Source organism: Geotrypetes seraphini, chromosome 7 (assembly GCF_902459505.1).
Source record: "Geotrypetes seraphini chromosome 7, aGeoSer1.1, whole genome shotgun sequence".
Lineage (NCBI taxonomy): Eukaryota > Metazoa > Chordata > Amphibia > Gymnophiona > Dermophiidae > Geotrypetes > Geotrypetes seraphini.
In genome coordinates this window covers 83,132,375-83,159,853 of record NC_047090.1, presented here as the reverse complement: position 1 = coordinate 83,159,853, position 27,479 = coordinate 83,132,375, and the positions used below count along the sequence as shown (strand labels likewise).

General features: G+C 44.2%; 1 protein-coding gene across 4 annotated transcripts in view; it reads left to right on the top strand.

Moving 5' to 3' along the window:
• The window catches only part of STRN3 (striatin 3), a 317,039-nt gene that overhangs the window by 9,811 nt on the left and 279,749 nt on the right, over window positions 1-27,479 (top strand). For all 4 annotated transcript variants that reach the window (XM_033950963.1, XM_033950965.1, XM_033950962.1 and 1 more), the window contains one exon: window positions 301-404. In XM_033950963.1, coding sequence (XP_033806854.1) covers window positions 301-404 — 104 coding nt within the window. The remainder of the gene's footprint in view (window positions 1-300; window positions 405-27,479) is intronic.

Sequence of the window (27,479 nt, the reverse complement as noted above, 5' to 3'; positions counted from 1 at the left end):
AAACTGCTTTGAGTGTGGTTGTATAACTACAAAAAGGTGGAGGGGGGTTAGGAAAGCCTGGTGGGATGTAGGGGAGGAATAGTAGAATATAAACCCTCAGTTTGTATTTAAGTTACCATTTCTCCCCTGAAAACTGGGGTAAAAATGGTATCTCAGTTTATACTCTGATGGGTTTTTATACAAGTATATGCAAACATTGAAAATATTCATCATTTGAAATTAAAGCAAAATATATGTTAGCAATGTACATGTGGGAAGTGAAAGAAGATGTAACCTTTTTCCCTTTTCTTTTTTCCTTAGGCTCGGATAGCGTTTTTACAAGGAGAGAGAAAGGGTCAAGAAAATCTGAAAAAGGATTTAGTAAGAAGAATAAAAATGTTAGAATATGCGTTAAAACAGGAAAGGTATGTATGTCAGTTCAGTTTAGTTTATAGGGGCAGATTCTTCTAAAGCTAAAATATAATGAACTGAATAAATGGAGAAGTAATTTTAGTTGAATGTCCATTATATAAAATAATGTGGTAGCTTTCTTACCCCTCCCCTCCTTTTACAAAACCATAGTGCAGTTTTTAGCGCTGGCCTCGGCAGTAACAGCTCTGACGCTCATAGGAATTCTATGAGCGTCGGAGCTGTTACTGCCACGTCCTTCACTAAAAACTATGCTATGGTTTTGTAAAAGGGAGAGTTGTATTTTTTAAAGTTTAATGACCCAATTTTAACTAGCTACCAGGGTGGATAAAAATCAGCGATTAAAACCAAAATTTTTTACAATCAGATCTTTTTTTTTTGTTTTAAATTGGATTTTTATTTTTAAATAAAATGCTTTTATGAGGGAAAATCTATAGTTTTCTATGTAAGATACATTGTAGTCCAAAAGTTATTCATCATGCAATAAGTATTCATTTTTAATTATGTAGCATGAGGCTACATAATGTATAACTTTTTTTTTTTTTTTAGTAAATTAATTCCAGTTAATCCATTCATTATGTCACAGGCATGATGATTTACACTTGGGGCTCCTTTTACAAAGGTGCGCTAGGGCCTTAACACACGCAATAGCGCGCATTAAATTCCAGAGTGCTCTAGCCACTACCGCTTCCTTTTTAGGAGGCAGTAGATTTTCGGTTATAGCGCGTGGTAATTTTGTGCGTGTGCTAAAAACCCTAGCGCAACTTCGTAAAAGGAACCCTTGATCTTAACCAAAAGGCCAAGAAGCGATAGGCATGATGATTTAAATCAAGTCTTTCTGACTAGTGATTAATCAAATCCACCCTGCTAGCTACTGATGTCTTCTGTCAAGGGGTTTGGCCTCCAAATGCTAATCAAAAAGTACTAATTTAGTCCATCAAAAATGTATTTCCAATAATTTGTTTTTTACTCCTATTATATGGTGTCTGTTAATTGAGCACATCAAGGGGCTACTCTTTAGAACAGTATCCCACAAACTTTGTTGAGCTGCGGCACAATAAACGTAGTGGCCGCAGCTCGAGGCATCTGGAAATGCGCAGGCATCAATGCAGTGACCTCACACACATGCACGACATCATCACTTCAACATCCGCATATGCGCAAAGGTCCTCCAGATGGGCCCTGAGCCGCCACTGAGTGGTGCCGGCAGGGAAGATGCGCAGAGAGAAGGAGAGGCGCTGGCTGATTGCCTACAGGATGTGCCACTCGCAGCGAGAGGCACATCCTATAGGCAGTCAGCCTGCACCTCTCCTCCTCCCTAGCATCTTGCAGCACACCTGAAATCTCAGGATGCACACAGTTTGTGATACACTGCTTTAGAAGTATGTGTACAAAAGGCCAAAAACAAAGGTATCTGAAGTGTAGAGCATGAACTATATATGTGACTGTTTATTGTTTTTTTTCTAATTTGCTCCCACTACCACAAGCAGTTTTTGCCAAAGCATCCTTACAGCTAACTCTTTCTTTGAGATTTATATTTATCTGGTTTACCAAGTAGGTACCATGTAATCCTTTTGTTTCTTTCTAAGAATTGAGTATTTTTTTATGTGACCTGAGTTATCCAATGTCTTACAGTTGTATTATACTGTAAGATATGTCAAAGATTCACACAGTATAAGTGATTCTATTTAATGCAGATGTTGATATCCAAGAGATTTGACCCAAAAAAAGGTCTGAAAATGGTCCAGTCCTTGACTGTATGATAAAAGGATTCCACAATCATTGTGATCCTGCTAGACCAGTCTAGACCTATGAGATGTCCCCCTATTTGCAGGTGGAGGCGGATACTGGAATATTCTGATGGTATCAGTATAATAGGTGGTTCATTCATTTACGGTCCATTCTCATTATTTGCGATAATATGGTTTCCAAAAATGTTTGATCTACAAAATTGTGAATAACAAAATGTTGAGTCTATGGGAAAATAGAGATTAGGTTCCAACAGTACACTTTGCATCTCAAAACCGTGGAAAGTAAACAGTGGATCCTTTTGGGAAAATAGGGTTAGGTTCCTGCATAGGACACTTGGGGGCAATATGTGGAAGCAAAACTTTACTGCTAGGGTTGTCCAGAAAAACCTAAAGTTGGAAAAACTGTGCAAGTTTGAAGTTTTTCCCATGAATTTGATTGTGCTTGATCAGAAAATAAATTTTTTTAAAGCCAATCATGGGGTCCTTCAAAGCTACTGATTATGTGAAGCTCTGTTTTTTCTTAATATTTGCTATTATTTTTGCTTAATGGAACAAATTTCTTGGTATTAGAGATATAACTTTTATATTTCACACTCGGCAATGATACATTGATAAAAAGACATTTATATAGAAAAATCTAAAAAAAAAATTTTTTTTTACCCCCAAACCAAAAAACGGTCCAAACAGTCAAGCGAAACATGACAAAAGGAAAAAAAACTGCAGAGATGATGTACAAAGAGTCAGGTTCCTTTATTAAAAATATATCAAATATAATAATCACAATAGTGATTCTCATATGTGAAGTATGGGACCCGACACAGGCCATGTTTTGGAGAAACACTTCTTCCTCAGGGGTCCTAAAAGGAAAATATAATGTAATGAGATGTGAAAAGTGATAAGGTGCTAAAGCATGCTAATTGAAAATGTGACCAATGGTGTGTAATGTACTGATATGTCTGAATGAGTGGTGATGGGATGGTAGGACAAAGCAAGCATGATCTTTGTGATACTGTGATCATGAAAAATGAATAATGAATCAATAATAATAATAATAATTTTATTCTTATATATCACCAGACCAGGAATGGTTCTAGGCAGTTCACAGCAAAAAAGGCTGAACATCCAGCGAATATACAGTTCAAAAAGATAGATCAATTTCTAGAATGTACACAATACATATTATATTTAAAAAGCAATTAGGAAGCTTGGGTTACAAATTTGTCAAATAATTGTGTCTTTAATAGTTTTCTAAAAAAATAATAGGATAAGACTCCTGGCATGATTTTGCCAAACCAGGCATTCATTTTGACTGGTGGGGCTTCCAGGAGCGCAAGAAGCAAGTGGCCCTGGCCATGCTGAGCTGGCAGGGAGGCAAGCAGGCAGCCGTTGAGGCACTCGAGCAGATGCAGGCCCGCGAGCAGCGCAGGGAAGAGGCCGTGGTACAGGTGTGGATCGAGGAGCGCAACAAGGAGCTGCTGACGCTGTGTCGGAAAATCACCAACACGTCCTGGCCCACCTGAAGGAGAAGCTGCAGTTCGTGCAAGCCAAGAACCAGGTCAAAAAGGAGCGGCTGGCTGAGGTGGAGGCAGCTGTGGCGTTTCAGCGTGACATTCTCACCAAGACTAAGCAGGCCCGCAACAGCCTGCGCATCAGTAATGTGAAGTTGCGCCAGAAGTGTGGTCTGCTGGGCTACGAAGCACTGCTGTGGGACTTTGAGCGCAAGATAGATGCCGGTGAGGAGATGAGCCGCCAACTGGAGATGCTGAAGCGTCGTCACGCAGAGCTCGTCTTAATTGCAATGCTATGAAGAAGAAAATTAAGGGGGCAAAGGATGTCAAAAAGGTCAAGGTGACCAAAGCATCCTTGCAGTAGTGACACCAGGACTTCAAACCATCTTCTGTGACATAGTTTGAAAAGTATGAATATTGCAGGGGGCCAGGGAGAGAGAGACAGACAGACAAGGGGCCATGGAGAGAGATAGACAGAAAGAATAACAAACAGACAGGGGGCCAGAGAGACAGACAGCCAAGGAGAGAGACAGACAGAAAGCAGCCAAGGAGAAAGGGAGACAGAAAGAAAGACAGACAGGCACATCTATTCTAGCACCCGTTAATGTAACGGGCTTAAAGAGTAGTAATGAATATTACAATAGGAGAATCATGGAAAAAGACCACAGAAAAAAACTTATGAAAACATATATATAAAACAAGATAAGCATGACTTACCAGTGGACAGTGAATACTGCCGGATTATATCTTGCTGCGGCTTCACAGTGTGAAGCTAGTAGCAAGAGTGAAAAGAATGCCGCAGAAAACAAGGGTTTAAACGGAGAGAACACCTCTCAAGACATGATGTGGGACTGACCACCACTTTAGGTGACTCTGGATCAACACTGGCAGAGGGAACATCAAATTGGTGAGATCATGGGGACCAACTGGACAAACAACCCCATTTCCGCGTGTCCCATATAGAAAGAGGTCTAAAGGGTCTCCAACACCCATTCAATTCGACAGACTGTGTCATCCCAACGTTAAATGGGTAATGATATCAATACTTGGCCCTTATTATTACACTAGGCCAAACATCCCTCCATTTTGGAGATGACAAACTAAACATCACTTTTATGACAGCACCGGTTCAATGGCTACTGGAGCCAGCACGCGATGCAACGTCTCCCTACTGTGAATTGCTTGGGCCCTGCCCTACTGTGAAATACCATGTAGAGCAGTAGACTCAAACTCAAATCCTTTGTAGGGCCACGTTTTGGATTTGTAGGTACTTGGAGAGTCTCAGAAAAAATAGCTAATGTCTTATTAAAGAAATTACAATTTTGCATGAGGTAAAAATCTTTATAGTTTATAAATCTTTCCTTTTGGCTAAGTCTTAATAATAATATTGTAATTTATAGTTAAAAAGACATATGATCAAGAAACTGTTTTATTTTACTTTTGTGATTATGATAAACATACCGAGGGCCTCAAAATAGTACCTAGCGGGCCACATGTGACCCCCGGGCTGCGAGTTTGAGACCACTGATGTAGAGCTTGACTAAAACAGGATGTTCACTTCCTGCCAAAACTGAATCTGTGACTGACAATTAACCATTCAGTTTCAGCAGAAACTGAAGCCAAACGCAAAACTGCCACCCATCCCCAAGCTGTCTTCTGTGGGTCGCTACCATAACCCCTTGAGATGTAGGGTCTCTCTCACATTTGTAGGGTCTCTCTCACCATAGGAAATGGATTGCCCTAGTTATGACATCAGCATATTAGAAAAAAAGGAGAGATACCATCAATTAAGATACTACAATTCAAGATAAAGTTTGTCTATAATATGTCTAAATTAACTGCAATGAGAAGAAACCAGATAGCTGCATTTCCAAAAAATATGGTTTAAATATAAAACTTGGGAAGAATCTGTTATTATAGACTAGAATATGTTGGTTCGGATGCTTAATAGTTGTGTCACCTCCTGGCTTTGAGGGTGGGGGAAGGCAGGGGATATGGGTGAGTAAGTTTGGGGGGAGGGAAGGATGTTGTTTTTTATTGCTATTATATTAATCTACTGTATATGATTCTTATGAATGTAGGATTTTAAAGTTTTTGTATTTTTAAATACTTTAATAAAGAATATATATATCTGAATGATTGGCTCATCAAAGACCCTATATCTCTTTTTTTTATATATATATATATATAGGGTCTTTGATGAGCCAATCAGTCATTCAGATATGGAAAAACCTAGAATCCGTGATTTTGTAAGGTTGTTGCTACTACTACCAGGCACTTGGTGAAAACTCTGGGAGATGATGCAAAGTCGAAAGGTAGAACCTTATATTGGTAATGCTAATTTCTCACCCAAAATCTGAGAAACTTGTGAGAGGCTGAGTGAATGGAAATGTGAGTGTAAGCCTTCTTGAGATCCAGAGAGCATAACCAATCGTTGTGATCCAGAAGCAGATATAGGGATGCCAGAGACAGTATCTGAAATTTTTCTTTGATGAGAAATTTGTTGAGAGCTCTGAGATCCAATATCAGTCGAAGACCTCCCGCCTTCTTCGAGACAAGGAAATACCGGGAATAAAACCCCATGTTCTGCTGGGCCAAAGGAATCTTCTCGATGGCATTGAGAATGAGCAGAGCTTCGACTTCCTGGAGTAGCAGGGAGAACTGAAGAGGGTTGGAAAGAAACTCTCTTAGTGGTTGATTTGGAGGAATGTTGAGGAAATGAAGAGAATAACTTTTTTGAATGATAGTGAGAACCCAGAGATCAGAGGTGATCAGTTGTCATCGATGATACCGTGTTTCCCTGAAAATAAGACTATCTTATATTAATTTTGGGCCCAAAAAAGGCACTAGGACTTATTTTCAGGTAGGTCTTATTTTTTTCATGTACAATGATCATCTTTCCCTTCCTCTCCTCCACCAAAATTCTTTCTTTTTTTTTTAAATTATAATTTTGAATACATTTACTATATCCAATTATTCAAGGAAAAAAGAAAAAATCCCACAAAACAATACATAATTATCACCAAAATTCTTTCTATTTCCTCTCTTTTCCCACATGTGCAGTATCTTTACATCCCTCCCTCCCTCCAATCCCCCTGTGCAGCAGAACCCTTGAAGCTCCTATCCTTGCCTTCCTCCCATCCCTTGTGCAGGAATCTTTGAAGCTCTTATCCCTTCCTTCCTCCCTCCCATCCCCCTGTGCAGCATCTTTCTATCCCACCCAACCCCGCCACCACGGCGCACCCTCGGAACCCCGACCCTTTCATCTCTCCCATCCAAACCCCAACCGTGAGACCGAAATACCTAGTAAAAAAAATTGCAGCATCGGCAGCACAGGCTGCATCACAGCCTTCTCACACCTGGGTGTTCCTCTGCCACATCACTGTTGATGTCATCCTCTGCCGGAACCACTGGTGCCACAGCTTGCTCCAGTGAGGATGACATCGAAGAAGTTGCACCTCTTGACGTGGAAGCGAGCCGCATTAAAGGTCTCTTTTTGGCCAGTATGACTTGACTCTGTATCTTTATGGCCTGAGACCCCATCTGGGAAGCTGGTGGCTTCTTAGCTGGCTTCCCTGATGGAGCAATGGATGGTGACACCGACATGGACACTGGTACCTCTGGCAATGTTGATGCCTTAGATGTCAAGGGCTTGGACGACAAGGTACCTGTGAAGCATCCATGGTACTGAACAGTTGTTTCTGCTGAAGTATACGATTCTTAATGGACCGCTTCTATAGCATAGAGCAGTGTGAACAAGACTCTACACAGTGGTCTGGTCTCAGGCACTGGATACACCACTTGTGGGGATCAGTAAGAGAAATAGTGCGCTGGTATCTGCCACACTTTTTAAAGCCAGTTAATGGGTGGGACATGGAAAGAAAAATCGCCTCAGCCACATCAAAACCCAAGGGCGGAGGCAAAGGCCTTGCTGTCAAAAACAGCAAGAAAGAAAAGAAAAAGTTTTTTTTTTTGTTTTTTTTTTTACTTTATTAAGAAAAATAGAAAAAATCCCAAAGGGAATAATAGAAAAAAGAAATCAAAGTTTTCACAAGCGGGAAGGCAAAAAAGAATCGCAGAATGTTCGAACACAACTTCGTAGCTCCGCAGAAAACTGAGAACTGAGGAGCTGCGTGCCTGCGTTGGGCAGGAAGGCACTCGCATGCGCGGTGTTGTCAGTTGTGAATTTTCTAAAGTTCTTAAAGCAAAAACGCTTTTGTAACTGTCCGCATCAGGGCTCCATGGATGACATCACCCATGTGAGAATATCTGCCTGCTGTCCCTGGATAACACCTGTTAATGGTAAGTAACTGCTATCCCTTCCTGGCTTCAGGAGAACAATAATTTGCGCAGGATTCAAATAATGGGGAAGTAAACCCTTAGCCACGCTCAAATTTAAAACCTCCGTCAACACCGGAGCAATCTCAGTCACTAGTAATTTGTAAAACTCTCCCTGGTACCCGTCTGGACCCAGTGCTTTTCCCAGGTGACTTGCCCGAATCGCCCATTCCACCTCCTCAGCAGACATTGAGCACTACAAAGCGGACAAATTCTGAGGAGAAAGGCTAGGTAAATCCTTGCCCATCAAGAACTTCAGGCCCTGGAGAGGCATACAAAGCCTCAAAAAAATTCTGCAAGATGTCACCAATTTCCTCAGTCTTATAATGAACACCCTGAGGATCTCAAAGAATGGTAATACCTTCAGACCCCATGTAGACTTTACCAATCTAGCCAGCAGCCAACTACTTTTATTAGCAAAGCTAAATAACTGGAATTTATAATAAGCCTTTGCCCTCTGTGCCCCCCCCCCTCCCCGATGCAGGAGCTCATTCAATTCCTGCTGAGCTTCTAACAACTGTGTTTTAAATCTGAAAGAAGCCCGAATATCATACTGCCTCCGCAGAGAGGTCAACCGACACACCAGAACAAGAACAGCCCTATTCCGCTGTTTAGTCTCATAGGCTACATATGCCAGAATTTCCCCCCCTTAATACCGCTTTCACTGTTTCCCAGAAAAGAATGGGATCCTCCCAATGTCCCTGATTAATATACTGAAAATCCACTTTTTAAATAAAAATTCCTGGAAACGAACAAATAACATGGAAACCTCCAGCTTTGACAACTACCCCTGGGGTCCCCCATTTCCAAATAAGGCCTATCCATGCGTGATCTGAAATTTCAATGGGGCCCAATACCACCCCTTGCACCAAGATATAAGAATAAAATCTATATGGGAAAGCGTCCCATGTGCCCGGGAGAGATGCGAATAATCTCGCTCTGGGGGTGTAACACTCCAAACATTTATAAACGACCTGGAAATTGGTACGACAAGTGAGATGATTAAATTTACATTACATTAGGGACTTCTATTCCGCCTATACCTTGCAGTTCAAGGCGGATTACAAAAGAGCTAACTGGACATTTCCAGTGAAATTACAACAGTTTTGGGGTTGTTTTTTTTTGGTTACAAGAGAGGAGAGGTACCTGGATTAATTCCGGAAGAACTTGAAAATTGGATATTAAATTGACTGTACGTTACTGTATGGTATAACAAATAGATTACAGTTAGAGTACAAATAAGATTACATTAAATTTCAGGGATCTGAATACTTGGTTGGTGTTTTGGGGAGGAAGAGATTATTTAAGTGGAGGTTTTGGGGGAGAATTTATCTAGGAGGAGGGGGAAGGGTTGGGTTAAGATATCTGGATACATTTTTGGGAAAGTAGGGTTTTGATTTCTTTTCGAAAAGTTTTGAAGTCGCCCGTTGCCGTCAACAGGTTGGAGATGGAGTGGTTAAGTTTTGCTGCTTGCGTCGCCAGAAAGTTATCAAACATCTTTTTGCGCTGAGTGCCCTTGAGTGGAGGGAAAGCAAAAGAGTTCGGAGTTCTTCTTTGTCTTGAGGTGAGGATCTGGTTTAGGCGGTTGTTTAGATGGGGGGGGGGGGGGGCGGAGCCGTTTAATGCTTTGAATAATAGACAGTAGAATTTGAATTGAATTCGTGCTTGCATAGGTAGCCAGAGAGACTCTGGGAAGGCAATTGTAATATGATCATATTTTCTCAGGGAGTAGATCAGTCTGAGGGCAGTGTTTTCCATAGTCTGACGTTGTTTTATCATGTTGGCAGGACAAGGTAGATAGAGGGAATTGCAATAGTCCAGTAGACCTAAGACTAGGGATTGGACAATTAGCCTGAATTGTGCTGGGTTGAAAAATTTTCTTATTTTACGTAGATTTCTCATAATTAAAAACGCTTTCTGGGATGTTTTATTGATTTGGGACTGCATTGTGCAGCATCTGTCTATCGTTACTCCTAGGAGTTTGAGTTTGGGCTGTATTGGATATTTGGTGTTTTTAATTTTCAGTTCTGTAATGGTGGGAGTTTTGGCCTTTTCGAGCAGAAGGAATTTTGTTTTATCTGAGTTTAGTTTCAGTTTGTGGTCTACCATCCATTTTTCCACTGCATCTAGGGTTATTTCCAGTTTTGCTGTAGTGGTGGGCTCTGATGGGTCGAAGGGGAGAGGAGTATGGTGATGTCGTCTGCGTAGCTGAAGGATGTAACATTTAAGTTATCTAAAGTGGCTCCAAGGGAGGAAATAAAGAGGTTGAAGAGCGTAGGTGATAGAGGTGATCCTTGTGGAACTCCGCATGGGTCGGACCATGGTTCTGATTTGATATTATTGGACTTTACCCTGTAGGTTCTTGATTTGAGGAATCCTTGGAACCAATTGTAGACCTTGCCTGAGATCCCAATGGCGTCAAGTATCTGTAGCAGTATGGAGTGGTCGACCAGGTCAAATGCTGCGGAGAGGTCAAGATGGATTAGCATTATCTTTTTGCCTTTGCTAATTTGCTGTCGAGCTGTGTCTAGTAGTGTTACAAGTAGTGTTTCTGTGCTGTGGTTGGTTCGAAATCCTGATTGTGAGGGGTGAAGTAGGTTATGGTCTTCCAGGTAGTTGGTGAGGTATTGTTGGAGAAAGTGACTAGTGGTGTACCCCAGGGCTCGGTACTTGGGCCGATCCTTTTTAATATTTATATCAATGATCTGGAGGAAGGAACATCCAGTGAGATCATCAAGTTTGCAGACGATACAAAACTATGCCGGGCGATCAGATCGCATGAGGATAGAGAGAAACTCCAGAGCGACTTGTGTCGGTTAGAAACATGGGCGGAGAAATGGCAGATGAAGTTCAATGTGGAGAAATGCAAGGTAATGCATTTAGGCAATAAGAATAAGGAATACGAGTATACAATGTCAGGTGCAACTCTGGGGAAGAGTGAACAAGAAAAGGACCTGGGTGTACTGATAGATAGGACCCTGAAGCCGTCGGCACAATGCGCGGCAGCGGCAAAGAAGGCAAATAGAATGTTGGGCATGATAAAGAAAGGAATCTCGAGTAGATCGGAGAAAGTTATAATGCCGCTTTATAGGGCAATGGTCAGACCACACTTGGAATACTGCGTCCAACATTGGTCTCCCTACCTAAAGAAGGATATAAAACTGCTGGAGAGGGTGCAGAGACGAGCAACAAAACTGGTGAAGGGTATGGAAAAACTGGAATACGAGGACAGACTTATAACACTAGGATTATTCTCCCTTGAGAAAAGGAGACTGCGTGGGGATATGATCGAGACCTTCAAAATACTGAAAGGAATCGACAAAATAGAGCAGAGAAGATTATTTACATTGTCCAATTTGACACGGACTAGAGGACATGTAATGAAGCTAAGGGGGGACAGGTTCAGGACTAATGTCAGGAAGTTCTGCTTCACTCAGAGAGTGGTTGACACCTGGAATGCCCTCCCAGATGAGATTATTGCGGAATCGACCGTCCTAGGCTTCAAGAGCAAACTAGATGCATATCTCCTTAAGAGAGGCATGTAAGGATATGGTGGACTATAAATTACGACAGGTGTACACCTGGCAGGGCCTCCGCGTGTGCGGATCGCCGGACTTGATGGACCGAAGGTCTGATCCGGAGATGGCATTTCTTATGTTCTTATTTTAATGTATATTGGTATTGAAGCGATTGGTCTGTAGTTGTAGGGGTTATCTATTGGGCCTTTGTGGTCTTTCATGATTGGGATGATTATGATCTCTCCAAGGTCTTGAAGGAATTGACCTTCTGTTAATGTAGTTTGAAGGTTTTGCTAAAGTATTTTGTTACTATTTACTGCCAAAGTTCTCACCTAAGGTTCTGTTAAGATTTCGCTAAAGTATTTTGTTACTATTCACTGCCAAGGTTCTTACCTAAGGTTCTGTTAAGATTTCGCTAAAGTATTTTATTACCGTATTTTCGCGGATATAACGCGCGCGTTATACGCGTTTTTACCTACCGCGCATACCCATCGCGCGTTATATGCCTGAGCGCGGTATACAAAAGTTTTTAAACATAGTTCCCACCCCGCCCGACGCCCGATTCACCCCCCCAACAGGACCGCTCGCACCCCCACCCCGAACGACCGCTCGCACGCGCTCCCACCCGCACCCGCATCCACGATCGGAGCAAGAGGGAGCCCAAGCCCTCTTGCCCGGCCGACTCTCCGACGTCCGATACTTCCCCCCCCCGGCAGGACCACTCGCACCCCCACCCCGAAGGACCGCCGACTTCCCGACAATATCGGGCCAGAAGGGAGCCCAAACCCTCCTGGCCACGGCGACCCCCTAACCCCACCCCGCACTACATTACGGGCAGGAGGGATCCCAGGCCCTCCTGCCCTCGACGCAAACCCCCCTCCCCCCCCAACGACCGCCCCCCCCAAGAACCTCCGACCGCCCCCCCAGCCGACCCGCGACCCCCCTGGCCGACCCCCCACGACCCCCCCACCCCCCTTCCCCGTACCTTTGGTAGTTGGCCGGACAGACGGGAGCCAAACCCGCCTGTCCGGCAGGCAGCCAACGAAGGAATGAGGCCGGATTGGCCCATCCGTCCTAAAGCTTCGCCTACTGGTGGGGCCTAAGGCGCGTGGGCCAATCAGAATAGGCCCTGGAGCCTTAGGTCCCACCTGGGGGCGCGGCCTGAGGCACATGGGCCCAACCCGACCATGTGTCTCAGGCCGCGCCCCCAGGTGGGACCTAAGGCTCCAGGGCCTATTCTGATTGGCCCACGCGCCTTAGGCCCCACCAGTAGGCGGAGCTTTAGGACGGATGGGCCAATCCGGCCTCATTCCTTCGTTGGCTGCCTGCCGGACAGGCGGGTTTGGCTCCCGTCTGTCCGGCCAACTACCAAAGGTACGGGGAAGGGGGGTGGGGGGGTCGTGGGGGTCGGCCAGGGGGGTCGCGGGTCGGCTGGGGGGGCGGTCGGAGGTTCTTGGGGGGGGCGGTCGTTGGGGGGGGAGGGGGGTTTGCGTCGAGGGCAGGAGGACCTGGGATCCCTCCTGCCCGTAATGTAGTGCGGGGTGGGGTTAGAGGGTCGCCGTGGCCAGGAGGGTTTGGGCTCCCTTCTGGCCCAACTACACAAAGGTACGGGGAAGGCGGGTGGGGGTGTCGTGGGGGTCGGCCAGGGGGGTCGCGGGTCGGCTGGGGGACGGGCGGAGGTTCTTGGGGGGGGGCGGTCGTTGGGGGGAGGGGGGTTTGCGTCGAGGGCAGGAGGGCCTGGGATCCCTCCTGCCCGTAATGTAGTGCGGGGTGGGGTTAGGGGGTCGCCGTGGCCAGGAGGGTTTGGGCTCCCTCCTGGCCCGATATTGTTGGGGAGTCGGCGGTCCTTCGGGGTGAGGGTGCGAGTGGTCCTGCCGGGGGGGGGGGGTTGTATCGGACGTCGGGGGGGGGGCATCAGGCTTTCAGGATGGGGACAGACCTTCAAGGGGGGACAGGACTTCAAGGGGGGACAGTGCACGGAAAGTCAGGGGGGGTGAACGGAGAGTCGGGACAGCGCACGGAAAGTCAGGGCAGTGCATGGAAGTCAGGGGGGGTGAACGGAGAGTCGGGACAGCGCATGGAAAGTCAGGGCAGTGCACGGAAGTCAGGGGGGGTGAACGGAGAGTCGGGACAGCGCACGGAAAGTCAGGGCGGGCGAAAGGAGCGTCGGGCATCATGCGCGGTATACCCGTGAGCGCGGTATACAAAAGTTTTTGTACATGTCATTGTGATATCTGCGCGCTATACCCGTGTGCGCGTTTTACACGGGTGCGCGTTATATCCGCGAAAATACGGTACTATTTACTGCCAAGGTTCTCACCTAAGATTCTGTTAAGATTTTGGTAAAATATTTTGATGATATTACTGGCTACTTCTTAAGAATCATATTTATCTGAACCACTTCTTAAGAATCATATTTATCTGAACCACCCTAAGGTTCTGTTAAGATTTTGCTAAAATATTTTGATGATATTACTGGCTATTTCTTAAGAATCATATTTATCTGAACCACCCTAAGTGCGGTATCAATCTGCAACAACCAAACGACCTAGAAATTAGGAGCACCAGGGAAACCAAAATAGTTATCGTAACAGGAAGGGATATTCTACCCTGCAAACATGAATTTCCTATTGATTTCATTGTTCTATCTAATAAGCAGCAGCATCAAAGATGTTAACTCAATCTATCCACAATTACACTCAATCCAGTACCCTAATTTATCAACCCAACACATAACTAATCCACAAGAAGACAGGATAAACCATATTAACGTAATCTCAAGTAAAGGAAGACATCGACGAAGCCTTAAAAAAAGAGCAAGAGAAGTAAAACCTATTAGAACCTTTACTCCTACCAAACCTATCACTTCCACTTTTATCCCCTGCACATATCTTAACACCAGATCTGTCAGGAATAAAGCTTTTCTAATTAAAGATTGGATCATCAGAAAGCAAATAGCCTGTCTTTCCTAACCGAAACATGGCTATTATCTGAAAACAATCTAATAATAATTGACCTTCAACCAGATAATTTTAAAATCCTTATGCTAAACCGTGAGGGTAGAAAAGGGAGAGGATTAGCAGTTATCCTTAAGGAAGGATTCAAACTTGAATTATTGGATTCCAAAATGACCAACCAACTAGAAATATTAGCCTGCAACATCAGTTGTAAGGAACTAAAAGAATCCCTGTCTTGCATATTATTCTGTGTCCCACCGAAAAACTGGCCAAAAGCCAAAGATGACTTTTTATGAATTTGTTCTACATAATTCTATTACTCCTTCCTACAATATCATTGCAGGCGACATAAGCATACACCTAGACATAGAGGACAATCCAGACACGACAGAATTTAATAACTTCCTCACCCTACTCAATTACAATCTCCATTCACCCACACAAACACATGAAAAAGGTCATCACTTAGACATAGTAGTTATGTCCACAAAGGTTATTTTAGACCCCGCCATCTCTCTGCATGATGGCACCTGGTATCACGATATCTGGTCTGACCATTTTACTTATTACTTCAAGTTAAGCTGGACCCACTTAAAATCTGAAACACATCCAAAGACAAAAAGAGAACATCACACAAGAGACTTTATCAATCCAGAAGAATACTGGTCACAATACGAACCACAAGCGGGGACAGGAGAAGAAGTCGATTTTTGGGATCACTGGACGAAAACTAGCACATCCATCTTAGATAAAATCGCCCCTAAACGAATTAGTAAAAGCGTCGTAAACAAACATAACAAATGGTTTGACACCGAACTCCTAAAAATGAAACAACTAGTAAGACGACTAGAGAGAATTTGGAAAAAAAACAGGGGATTCGTCAGACCGTAACAACTGGAGATCCAACATAAAAATCTACAAACAACTGATAAAAGACAAATGTAAAGCATTCTACTCTTCCAAAATCAACTTATCTAACACCAACTCAATAGGAATCAATACAAAAGAGCTGTTCAACTTAGTTACAAATTTATTTGACACCACACGCCATACTCAACTCGTACACAATACTAATTTACCTTCAGCAAATGATTTAGCACACCACTTTGATTCAAAAATCTAAGAAACAACTGCTCAACAAATGACACCAATGATCACCAAACAACTAGAGACTTCAGAGCTCTGGGGGAGAGGCTGAAACAGACAGGAGCACAGGTAGTATTCTCTTCAATTCTTCCTGTTAGGGGCAAGGGAAGAGACAGGGACGAACGTATTCTGAAGACAAATGAGTGGCTACAACGATGGTGCTGGGAAATGAACTTCGGATTCCTGAATCACGGGGAGGCACTACAGGGACTCCAGGGATCAGATGGACTCCACCTGACCAACAGAGGTAAGAACGTCTTCGGACACCGAGTAGCCCGCCTGCTTCGAAGGGCTTTAAACTAGGTAAGTTGGGGGAGGGTACCCATTTATATACCGGAGCAGTAAGTAACAATCCTAATAAGGTGAACCAAAACTCCACTTCTAAGTCAGAGGTAAGTACCCTTGCTGCAAAAGATTCGCTAGGAGACACTCTAATTCAGATGGGTAACTCTCTAAAGGGGTTTAGACACAAAGAGTGGAGAGCTATGTATGTAAATGCACACAGCCTAGGGAATAAATTTCTAGAACTAGAAACAGAAATAGTAAATGCAGACCTAGACGTGGTAGCAATATCCGAAACATGGTTCACTGACTCTCATGGGTGGGATATAACTATACCAGGATATAACCTGCTTCGCCAAGATAGAGAGGGTAAGTTGGGAGGTGGGGTAGCACTTTACATCAAAGAGAACATCAAGACAACTAGGATCACAGATGTCAAGTACACTGGGGAATCCATCTGGGTAAACCTGGCCAGAGGCGGAGAGAAATGCCTATACCTCGGTGTGGTATACAGACCTCCAAGACAATCGGAGGACAAAGACAATGAATTAATTGAAGACATTGAGAATATCACCTTACGGGGGGACGTTGTCCTGTTAGGGGACTTCAACATGCCTGATGTAGACTGGAACACATTCTCAGCAACAACTTGTAGTAGCAAGAGGATATTAACATCCATGAAGGGAGTACAGCTCAAACAAATGGTACTAGAGCCCACTAGGGCCCAGGCCATCCTGGACCTGATACTTACGAACGGGGAAAGCGTCACGGAAGTCTTGGTAGGAGAAACGCTGGCAACCAGTGACCATAACATGGTATGGTTCAACCTTAGAAAGGGCTTCCCTAGATCACAAACAAAAACGAAGGTACTCAATTTCCGGGGCACTGACTTCGCAAGCATGGGTGATTTCGTCCATCAGACGCTACAGGCTCTGGAAACAACGGATGATGTGGAAGCTATGTGGTCAACACTGAAAAGGACACTACACGAAGCAACTATCCGCTACATAAAATCGGTAAATAAACAACAAAGAAAGAAGAAACCCCGTTGGTTCACTGATGAGATCTCACACCTAGTCAAGGACAAGAAAAGAGCATTTCTTTCATACAAATGCACCGGGGAGAAAGAAGCTAAAATTGAATACAAGACAAGGTCTGCAGCGGTCAAAACAGCAGTCAGGGAGGCCAAACTTCAAGTGGAAGAAACTCTAGCAAAGAACATTAAGAAAGGGGACAAATCCTTCTTCAGGTATATTAGTGACAGGCAGAAGAACACAAATGGGATAGTACGTCTTAGAACAGCAGATGGGATTTATGTGGAAACAGATTCCGAAAAAGCCAAACTACTGAACGATTACTTCTGCTCAGTCTTTACCTGCGAGGCACCTGGACACGGGCCACAGCTGGAAGCAAAGCCAAGCAAGGAAGACCCATTTCAGAATCTTGGGTTCTCACCAGCTGATGTTTACAGCGAACTGTCAAGACTCAAGGTAAGCAAAGCCATGGGACCAGACAAATTGCACCCACGAGTTCTCAGGGAGCTGTGCGATGTCCTGGCGGAACCATTAACCATGCTCTTCAATCTCTCCCTAAGTACAGGGAGAGTCCCCCTGGACTGGAAAACAGCTTACGTCGTTCCTCTGCACAAAAAGGGTTGCAGAGCGGAGGCTGCAAATTACAGACCAGTGAGTCTCACATCAATAGTGTGTAAACTCATGGAAACACTACTTAAATGTAAATTAGACACGATTTTGGATGAGGGGAATCTAAGGGATCCTAGTCAACATGGATTCACTAAGGGTAGATCATGCCAATCCAATCTTATCAGCTTCTTTGATTGGGTAACAGGAAAGCTGGACTCGGGAGAGTCTCTGGACATAGTGTACTTAGACTTCAGTAAAGCTTTCGACAGCGTCCCACACCGTAGACTATTAAACAAGATGAAATCGATGGGGTTAGGCGAGACACTAATTGCATGGGTCAAAGATTGGCTGAGTGGAAGACGTCAGAGGGTGATGGTCAACGGCACCCTCTCTGAGACATCGGAGGTGACCAGCGGAGTGCCACAGGGCTCGGTCCTGGGTCCACTCCTTTTTAACATATTCATAAGAGACTTGACCCAAGGGCTTCAGGGTAAAGTAACTCTATTCGCTGATGACGCCAAACTGTGTAATATAGTAAGCGAAAGCAATCTGCAGGATAGTATGACGCAGGATCTGCTTACGTTGGAAAACTGGTCCTCGACATGGCAGCTGGGCTTCAACGCTAAGAAATGTAAGGTTATGCATCTCGGTAGCAGAAATCCATGCAAACCTTACACCTTAAATGGAGAAACACTAGCTAGGACTTCAGAAGAAAGAGACTTGGGAATAATCATCAGTGCAGACATGAAGGCCGCCAAACAAGTAGAGAAGGCCTCATCCAAAGCAAGGCAACTTATGGGATGTATCAATAGAAGCTTCGTTAGCCGCAAACCTGAAGTCATAATGCCACTGTACAGAACCATGGTGAGACCTCATCTGGAATACTGTGTGCAATTCTGGAGGCCACATTACCGTAAAGATGTGCTTAGAGTTGAGTCGGTTCAGCGGATGGCCACTAGGATGATCTCGGGGCTCAAGGGTCTCTCATACGAAGAAAGACTAAACAAATTGCAGCTCTACACTCTAGAGGAGCGCAGGGAGAGGGGGGACATGATTGAGACATTTAAATACATCACGGGACGTGTCGAGGTGGAAGAAGACATCTTCTTTCTCAGGGGACCCTCGGTCACAAGGGGACATCCATTCAAACTCAGAGGAGGGAAATTCGATAGTGACATAAGGAAGTATTTCTTCACAGAAAGGGTTGTAGATCACTGGAACAAGCTTCCAGAGCAGGTGATCAAGGCCACCAGCGTTATTGACTTTAAGAATAAATGGGATGCCCTAGTAGGATCCTTACGAGGGTCGAGTTAAGGGACTAGGTCATTAGTACTCAGACTTAATGGGGTGGGTCAGTAGAGTGGGCAGACTTGATGGGCTATAGCCCTTTTCTGCCGTCATCTTTCTATGTTTCTATAACTAACACACAAGGAAATAAAATACCAGCGGACATGATTTGGAATTCATTTCATGATCCGGAATGGAACAATTATATCAAACTCTATAACAAATACTCTAAATGTTACTGCGCACTGGACTCATGTCCCCCGGAAATTATGAAAGCGGCTACACTAGACTTTAGACTATCTTTGCTGCGCTACTTAACCCACAACCTAAAAAATGGAAAGTTCCTCACGGATAATGGTCACATAATAATATCCCCAATTCCAAAAAAATAACAAAATATCACCAGAACTGGTAACCAACTATAGACTAATATTATCCATCCCACTTGTTGTAAAAATCATGGAGGGATTAGTACATACCCAACTGATGGAATATTTTGACCAATTCTCTTTCCTACACGAAACTCAATCTGGTTTCAGACCTCTGTTCAGTACTGAGACAGCAATTGCGGCTATCTTAGATCATCTACGTCTCTTGTTCAGCAAGGGCCTTAATGCCCTGATCATGCAGTTTGATATGAGCTCTGCCTTTGATCTGGTGGACCATGGGAAAATGCTACAATGCCTGGATTCTATTGGCATTGGGGAAGAGGTATTGAACTGGTTTCGAGGCTTTCTTAAGTCCCGTACTTATCAAGTATGTTTCAATTATGATCTCTCCGACTCCTGGAGCAATCCATCTGGCGAACCGCAAGGCTCACCACTATCCCCACTGCTTTTCAATATCTACATGTCCTCACTAGGTGCGCAACTGACCCAGCTGGGGATAAAAATATTCAGTTATGCAGATGACTTTACGATCATCTTCCCTTTTGCTAACTCTCTCTCGGAAGTTACTCCCAAAGCATCAGAAGCACTAAACTTGATGGAGCAATGGATGTCTGAATTCAAATTGAAACTTAATTTTTTGTAGCCTCGCCACATCCGTCTGACAACAAAACACCACTATGCATCAACAAAATTAGTTATCCTATTCAGACAACTATGAAGATATTAGGTGTAACACTAGATCAGTGCCTAACCATGAAAGACCAAGTGGACTCCTTGATCAGCAAGGGTTTCTTCACCTTATGGAAACTTTGATCCATTAGAGCATATTTTGACATGTCAGCATTCAGAATTCTGGTTCAATCCCTTGTATTGAGTCAACTTGATTACTGTAACATCGCCTATTTAGCAATCTCCCAAAACAATATGCGACGATTACAACTAATACAGAATGCAGCAGTCAAACTGATTTTCGGACTGAGGAAGTTTGACCACGTGACACCTTACTACCGACAGTTACATTGGCTACCGATCGAGGCACACGTAAAGTTTAAGTTCGCCTGTTTCTGTTTTAAAGCACTATATGGCCTAGTCCCCAATTACTTAACTGACCTTTTTTCCTTCTCAGCCAACAGACACAAGAGAAGCACACACCTGATCTTCGTTTCCCCCCCAGTTAGAGGATGTAAGCTCAAAGACACCACCAATACCTGCTCTACAACCAAGCAGCACTATGGGGTAAAGATCTAGAACAATTGCTCACGCCTTCCACTTATGGGGAATTTAGGACACGCCTAAAAACACATCTGTTCCTGATGTATCTAAACAACTGACCTGTACAATTCTTTCTCTTCAATATCGGTTACCTTGAACTGTTAACTCGATCTTTCTCCTCTGTTAAGTTCATTCAACCTGTACCATCTTTTAATCTTTGTACCATCTTTTAATCTTTGTAAACCGCATAGAACTTCACAGTCCTGCGGTATATAAGCTGTTGCTATTATTATTAAACATGCTCTAGAAATGGGCCGCGACATGGCAAATGAGGTTTAACGTGGATAAGTGTAAGGTGATGCATGTCAGTAACAAAAATCTTATACACGCCTACAGGATGTCTAGTGCGGTACTTGGAGAGACCCCCCCAGGAAAGAGACTTGGGAGTACTGGTCGACAAATCGATGAAGCCGTCCGCGCAATGCGCAACAGTGGTGAAAAGGACAAACAGAATGCTAGGAATGATTAAGAAGGGGATCACGAAGGGGATCATGGAGAAGGTTATCATGCCGCCATGGTATGCCCTCACCTGGAATACTGTGTCCAGCACTGGTCGCCATACATGAAGAAGGACACGATACTACTCGAAAGGGTCCAGAGAAGAGCGACTAAAATGGTTAAGGGGCTGGAGGAATTGCCATACAGTGAGAGATTAGAGAAACTGGGCCTCTTCTCCCTTGAAAAGAGGAGACTGAGAGGGGACATGATCAAAACATTCAAGATACTGAAGGGAATAGACTTAGTAGATAAAGACAGGTTGTTCACTCTCTCCAAGGTAGAGAGAACGAGAGGGCACTCTCTAAAGTTAAAAGGGGATAGATTCCGTACAAACGTAAGGAAATTCTTCTTCACACAGAGAGTGGTGGAAAGCTGAAATGCTCTTCCTGAGGCTATTATAGGAGAAAACACCCTCCAGGGATTCAAGACAAAGTTAGACAAGTTCCTGCTGAACCGAAACATACGCAGTTAGGGCTAGTCTTAGTTAGGGTACTGGTCTTTGACCTAGGGGCCGCCGCGTGAGCGGACTGCAGGGCACTGGTCTGACCCAGCAGCGGCAGTTCTTATGTTAAATCACAAGAGGATTGTGAAAAATTGCATGAGGACCTTGGGAGACTGAGCATCAAAATGACGGATGACATTTAATGTGAGCAAGTGCAAAATGATGCATGTGGGAAAGAGGAACCCAAATTTTATCTATGTCATGCAGGGATCCATGTTAGGAGTCACTGCCTAGGAAAAGGATCTAGGTGTCATTGTTGATACGCTGAAATCCTGAGCTCAATGTGTGGCGGCGGCTAAGAAAGCAAATAGAATGTTAGGAATTATCAGGAAAGGAATGGAAAACAGATGAAAATGTTATACTGCCCTTGTATTGCTCTCTGGTACAGCCGCACTTCGAATACTGTATGCAACTCTGGTTGTGTATCTAGAAAAAATATAGTGGAATTAGAAAAGATACAGAGAAGGGTGACAAAAATGTTAAAAGGGATGAGATAACTTCCCTATTAGGAAAGGCTAAAGCGGCTAAGGCCCTATTAGGAAAGACTAAAGCTACTAAACTTGGAGAAGAGACAGCCCAGAGGTGATATGATAGAGGTCTATAAAATACTGAGTGGAGTGGAAAGGGTTAGATGTGAATCACTTGTTTACTCTTTCCAAAAATACTAGGAAAGGAATTGAAAACAAAGATGAGAATATTATATTGCCCTTTTATCGTTCCATGGTGCAGCCGCACCTCAAACACTGTGTTAATTCTGGTCACCATATCTCAAAAAAGATACACGGGTAGCTTGAAAAGTTTGGTTTAAAAAAACAAAACCAAGTTACAAGGGAGTGCTGAAAAGTTCTCTTCCCAACCAACTTCATAAATTCTGAGCATTATTTTACCACTGTAGCTGAAAAGAGTATAATATTAATTTGCAAAGTGTCAATTTGCAGAATCATAATGCTCTGTTTTGACATTGTTTCAGATCTTGAATCATGTCAACGAAAAGTGTAAAATTTTCAAGTGTGGAACTCTGAGCCATCATGAATTTCCTATACCTGCAGAAGAAAACTCCAAAATAAATCCATGAATGTATGATTCAAACATTGAGAGACAAATGCCCATCATACTCCACAGTGAAGAAGTGGCGTGCAAAGTTTTTGACATAGAGAATTTGTGACCAAAGTTGCAGCAGGGTCTGGGAGGTCTCAAATTTTATGTATTTATTTAAAATTATTTATAACCCACCTATCTATAAATCTAGGCGGGTAACAAAATAACATTAAAAACACAACTCCTGAAATTGTTGACCATGTCCTTGACCTGATTTTGGCAAATCGGCAGATATCGGCTAAAACAATTGCTGAGACACTACAGATATCCAGGGAACGTGTTGAGTGTATAATCCACAAGCAGCTGGGTATGCAGAAGCTGTCGGTCAAGTTCCAAATGTTTGAATGCTGATGAGAAATGACATTGAATGGATGCTTCTAAGTTGATTTTGCAGCATCTTCAGCAAGCTGGTTCCAGCATTTTGGAACAACTAGTTATTGTTGATGAAACTTGGTTTCACCATTATGAACCGAGATAAAACAACAGTTCATGCCCTTGCCTTGTAAACGTTTTGAAGTCGGGGGTGTGGCTGGAGGGCATGGCTGGGGGTGTGGCAGATGTCGACATAATGATGTAACGTGCATTTGTGACATTATCATGTTGACATTCGCGCATGCGTGGACCCTCCAGACAGGGCACTGAGCTTGCTAACCTGAGAGGAGAGGTGCTGACATCGGCTGACTACATACAGGACATGCCTCTCGCTGCAAGAGGTATGTCCTGTACGTAGTCAGTCAGTTCATCTCCTCAAAGGCGTCCTGCGGTACACAGCTTGTGATACTGGTTCATGCAATGGCGGCACTTGGTTTCTTCAAGGAAATTCAAGATCCAGAAGTCAGTAGGAAAGATCATGGCCACGGAGTTTTGGGACCAGGAAGATGTTTTAATGACTATCTTCCAAGGGACCAAACAGTTCATGCTGAATACTACTGTAACTTGCTGTGCCGATAAAAAGAGACATTGAAAGAAAAAAGGAGAGGGAAGCTGCAGAAAGGAGTTCTTTTTTTGCAAGAGAATGAACTTGCTGACAAGGCTAGCAAAACGATGGATGTTTTGTTGCAGTTGGAGTTTCAGTGCACAGATTATCCACCCTACTCACCACATCTTGCTCCATCTGACTTTTTTGTTTCCAAATCTTTAAAAGAATTTAAAAGGGTGACAGTTTTCAAGTGATTCAGAGGTGATTGCAGCAGCAGAGCAGTATTTCAGTGACCAGACATCAGAGTTAAAGAGCTATATGGAAACGGGGACGCGTGAATCCTGCGGGACCCGCAGGGATCCTGTGAGTTTCCCCTTTGGTTCATGGGGATCCCGTGGGATGCCCCCTCAGGTCACGGGGATCCCTTGGGGACCCCCTCATGGTCTCAGGGATCCTGAGGGGTTCGAGGCAGCTTGAACTAAGGGGCTCGAATATCTTTGTGCACGTCTCCTTTTCCTGCCCTCCATCCGCTATACAGTGTGCAGTGCTCCCAGCACGCCACCCATGCAGGGGGGCAGATAAGGAGGGAGTGAGCGGGCACGCACAGTATGCGTTGCAACTAGGATGAAGTGCATTGGAACATGGGAGGCAAACAAGGGACACAGAAGGGAGGGAGTGCTTTTGTGGACACAGAAGGCATGAACTTGGGAGATAGGACGGAGGAAGGGAGGGAAAGAGATGCTGAGGTGGGGGAGGGAATAGACAGGAAGAATTGGGTGTGAGTGTCAGTGAGAGGGAAAGAGAGATGGTGTACACGGGGAATGGAAGAAAGAGGAGAATTTTTGGTCATAGAGAGGGAGTGAGATACAGATGATAGGGAAGAGGAACCAGAGGAAATAGAAAATGGAGATCAAGATAGCAAGCTGATCCAACTAGAGGTGAGCCAGGAGGATGTCCTCAGGCAGATAGACAAGCTAAAGAGCGACAAGTCGCCAGGTCCAGACAGCATCCACCCAAGGGTGCTCAAGGAATTAAGGAATGAAATAGCAGAGACACTTCAGCAAATATGCAACCTATCCCTAAAAACTGGAGAGATCCCGGAGGACTGGAAAATAGCTAATGTCACGCCCATCTTCAAGAAGGGTTCAAGGGGCGACCCGGGAAACTACAGGCCGGTGAGCCTCACATCGGTCCCGGGAAAGATGATGGAGGCACTGATTAAGGACGGCATCTGTGATCATATCGAAAAAAATGGACAGCTAAGGTCGAGCCAGCATGGGTTCTGCAAGGGTAGGTCGTGCCTCACAAATTTGTTATACTTCTTTGAGAGGGTAAATAGCCAGGTGGACAAAGGTGAACCCATAGACATAATTTACCTAGACTTTCAGAAAGCCTTCGATAAGGTACCACATGAGCGATTGCTCAGGAAACTATGGAATCATGGGGTGCGAGGGGAGGTCCACCGATGGATTAAAAACTGGCTGTCGGAGAGGAAGCAGAGGGTTGGTGTAAAGGGCCACTACTCGGACTGGCAAGGGGTCACGAGCGGGGTTCCTCAAGGGTCGGTGCTGGGACCGCTCCTGTTTAACATATTCATCGACGACCTGGAGGCGGGAACAAAATGTGAGGTCATCAAATTCGCTGATGATACCAAACTATTCAGCAGGGTTGAAACCACGGTAGATTGCGAGGATCTCCAAAGGGATCTTACGACACTGGAAGAATGGGCAAAAAAGTGGCAAATGAGCTTCAACGTGGGGAAGTGCAAGGTCATGCATGTAGGGAGAAGGAACCCGATGTTTACTTACAAAATGGGGGGAACAATGCTAGGGGTCAGTAAGCTGGAAAGAGACCTGGGAGTGATGGTAGACACGACATTGAAGGCGTCAGCACAGTGCGCCACAGCCTCGAGGAAAGCAAACCAAATGCTAGGTATCATTAAGAAGGGTATCTCGACCAGAACGAAGGAAGTCATCCTGCCACTGTACCGGGCTAAGGTGCGCCCCCATCTGGAATACTGTGTACAGTACTGGTCACCGTACCTCAAAAAGGACATGGCAATGCTTGAGGGAGTCCAGAGAAGAGCAACTAAACTGATTAAGGGTATGGAAAACCTTACATACACTGACAGACTGAAAAAGCTGGGGCTGTTCTCCCTGGAGAAGCGGAGACTCAGAGGAGACATGATAGAGACCTTCAAGATCCTGAGGGGCATCGAAAAGGTTGACAAGGACAGATTTTTCAATTTGAAAGAAACCACAAAAACAAGGGGCCACTCGATGAAATTGAAGGGGGACAGGTTTAGAACAAACGCAAGGAAATTTTTTTTCACACAGAGGGTGGTGGACACATGGAACACCCTTCCGGAAGCCGTGATAGGAAATAGCACAGTACAGGGTTTCAAGGAAGACCTGGATAGGTTCCTGGAGGACAAAGGGATTGAGGGGTACAGATAAGAGCAGTGGAAGGTTTAGAGATAAATGTAGAGGTAGGTATAAAATTAGTCAGGGACTGCTGCTCAGGCAATATGCCTGATGGGCCGCCGCGTGAGCGGACCGCTGGGCGGGATGGACCTCTGGTCTGCCCTGGCGGAGGCGACTACTTATGTTCTTAAGAGAAAGATGAGAGGGAGAAATGTTGTGGTGGAAAGGGAACAGTGGGACAGATTGAAAGGGATGCAAGAGGGAGGAATGTTGGACATAGTGGTGAAGGGAATGGAAGGAGAGATGTGGCATGGTGCTGGAGAGGGGTGATAGAATGAGAAATGTTGGGCACAGGGCTGATGGGCAGGGGCGAAAGATGCTGCAAATGGTCCGGGGGATGAGAGAGAGATTAATGCTGGGCCATTGTAGGAGGAACCAATGGACAGCAAAAAAAGAATTTGCAGAAGATGGGAAAGCGGAAAAAAGAAACTGGGACCAACTTGATGGAAAAATAAGTCTCCATACAACAAAAGTAAAAAACAATTTATTGACTAAAATATGTTAGCTTTGGGAAATATTTTGGATAATTTCCTAAAGCAAAAGTCAATAAGCCATTATTAAAATGGACTTGGGAAAATCCACTGCTTATTTCTAAGATAAACAGCATAAAATTTGTTTTACTCCTTAGGATCTTGCCAGGTACTTGTGACCTGGGTTGGCCACTTTTGGAAACAGGATACCGGGCTTGATGGACCTTTGGTCTGTTGCGGTATTGCAGCTCTTATGTTCTAACAAACTGTGTTTCCAGGTGGCTAAAATTGTGGCTGTACTGAAACTGTTTTCTAGTAAATGAGGGAAATTTCAATCCTTATTGAAATTTACATTTCATACAATTGATGACAAGTGAATTAATCAACCAAATCACTTGTAACAAAACTTCTGCCCATACAGAATTAGTCTGTGTAACTTCTCTCAGGGAGAATTATCTATGGTCAATAGATGAGGTACTCACAGAGCAGCTCCAATTGATGGCAGTTACCACAACAGCAATAGTAGATAGTAGATAACAAATCACAGGTAAAAATCACTGTGACCTTCTGTTTGACAGCTGTGTGCTACCTCAATAAGGAGTGTCATGCACTCAAAACTATGGAAAATATTAAGGGTCAGCCCTGACAGTTACATACTTCAGCTTTCTCACCTCAAAGAATGTTCAGAGGGAGAGGGAATTCTCCTTCCAGCAGCCCAATGTAGGCAGCACAGATGCTTATAAAGGTTAATCACTGGGAACCTCATATATACTGTACAGGGACCTGGTTCATTCTGCACAATTCGGATATACCTTGCACAGACATGAAAAAACATTGCACATATATACAGCAAAGGGTGTCCCATATAATAGGGCCAGCATGATACCTTTTTCCTCTTTCCCTAGATGTGGACTTCAGAACTACCGTGTTTCCCCGAAAATAAGATAGTGTCATATTAATTTGAGGCCCAAAAAAAGCACTAGGTCTTTTTTTCGGGGTATGCACATGAC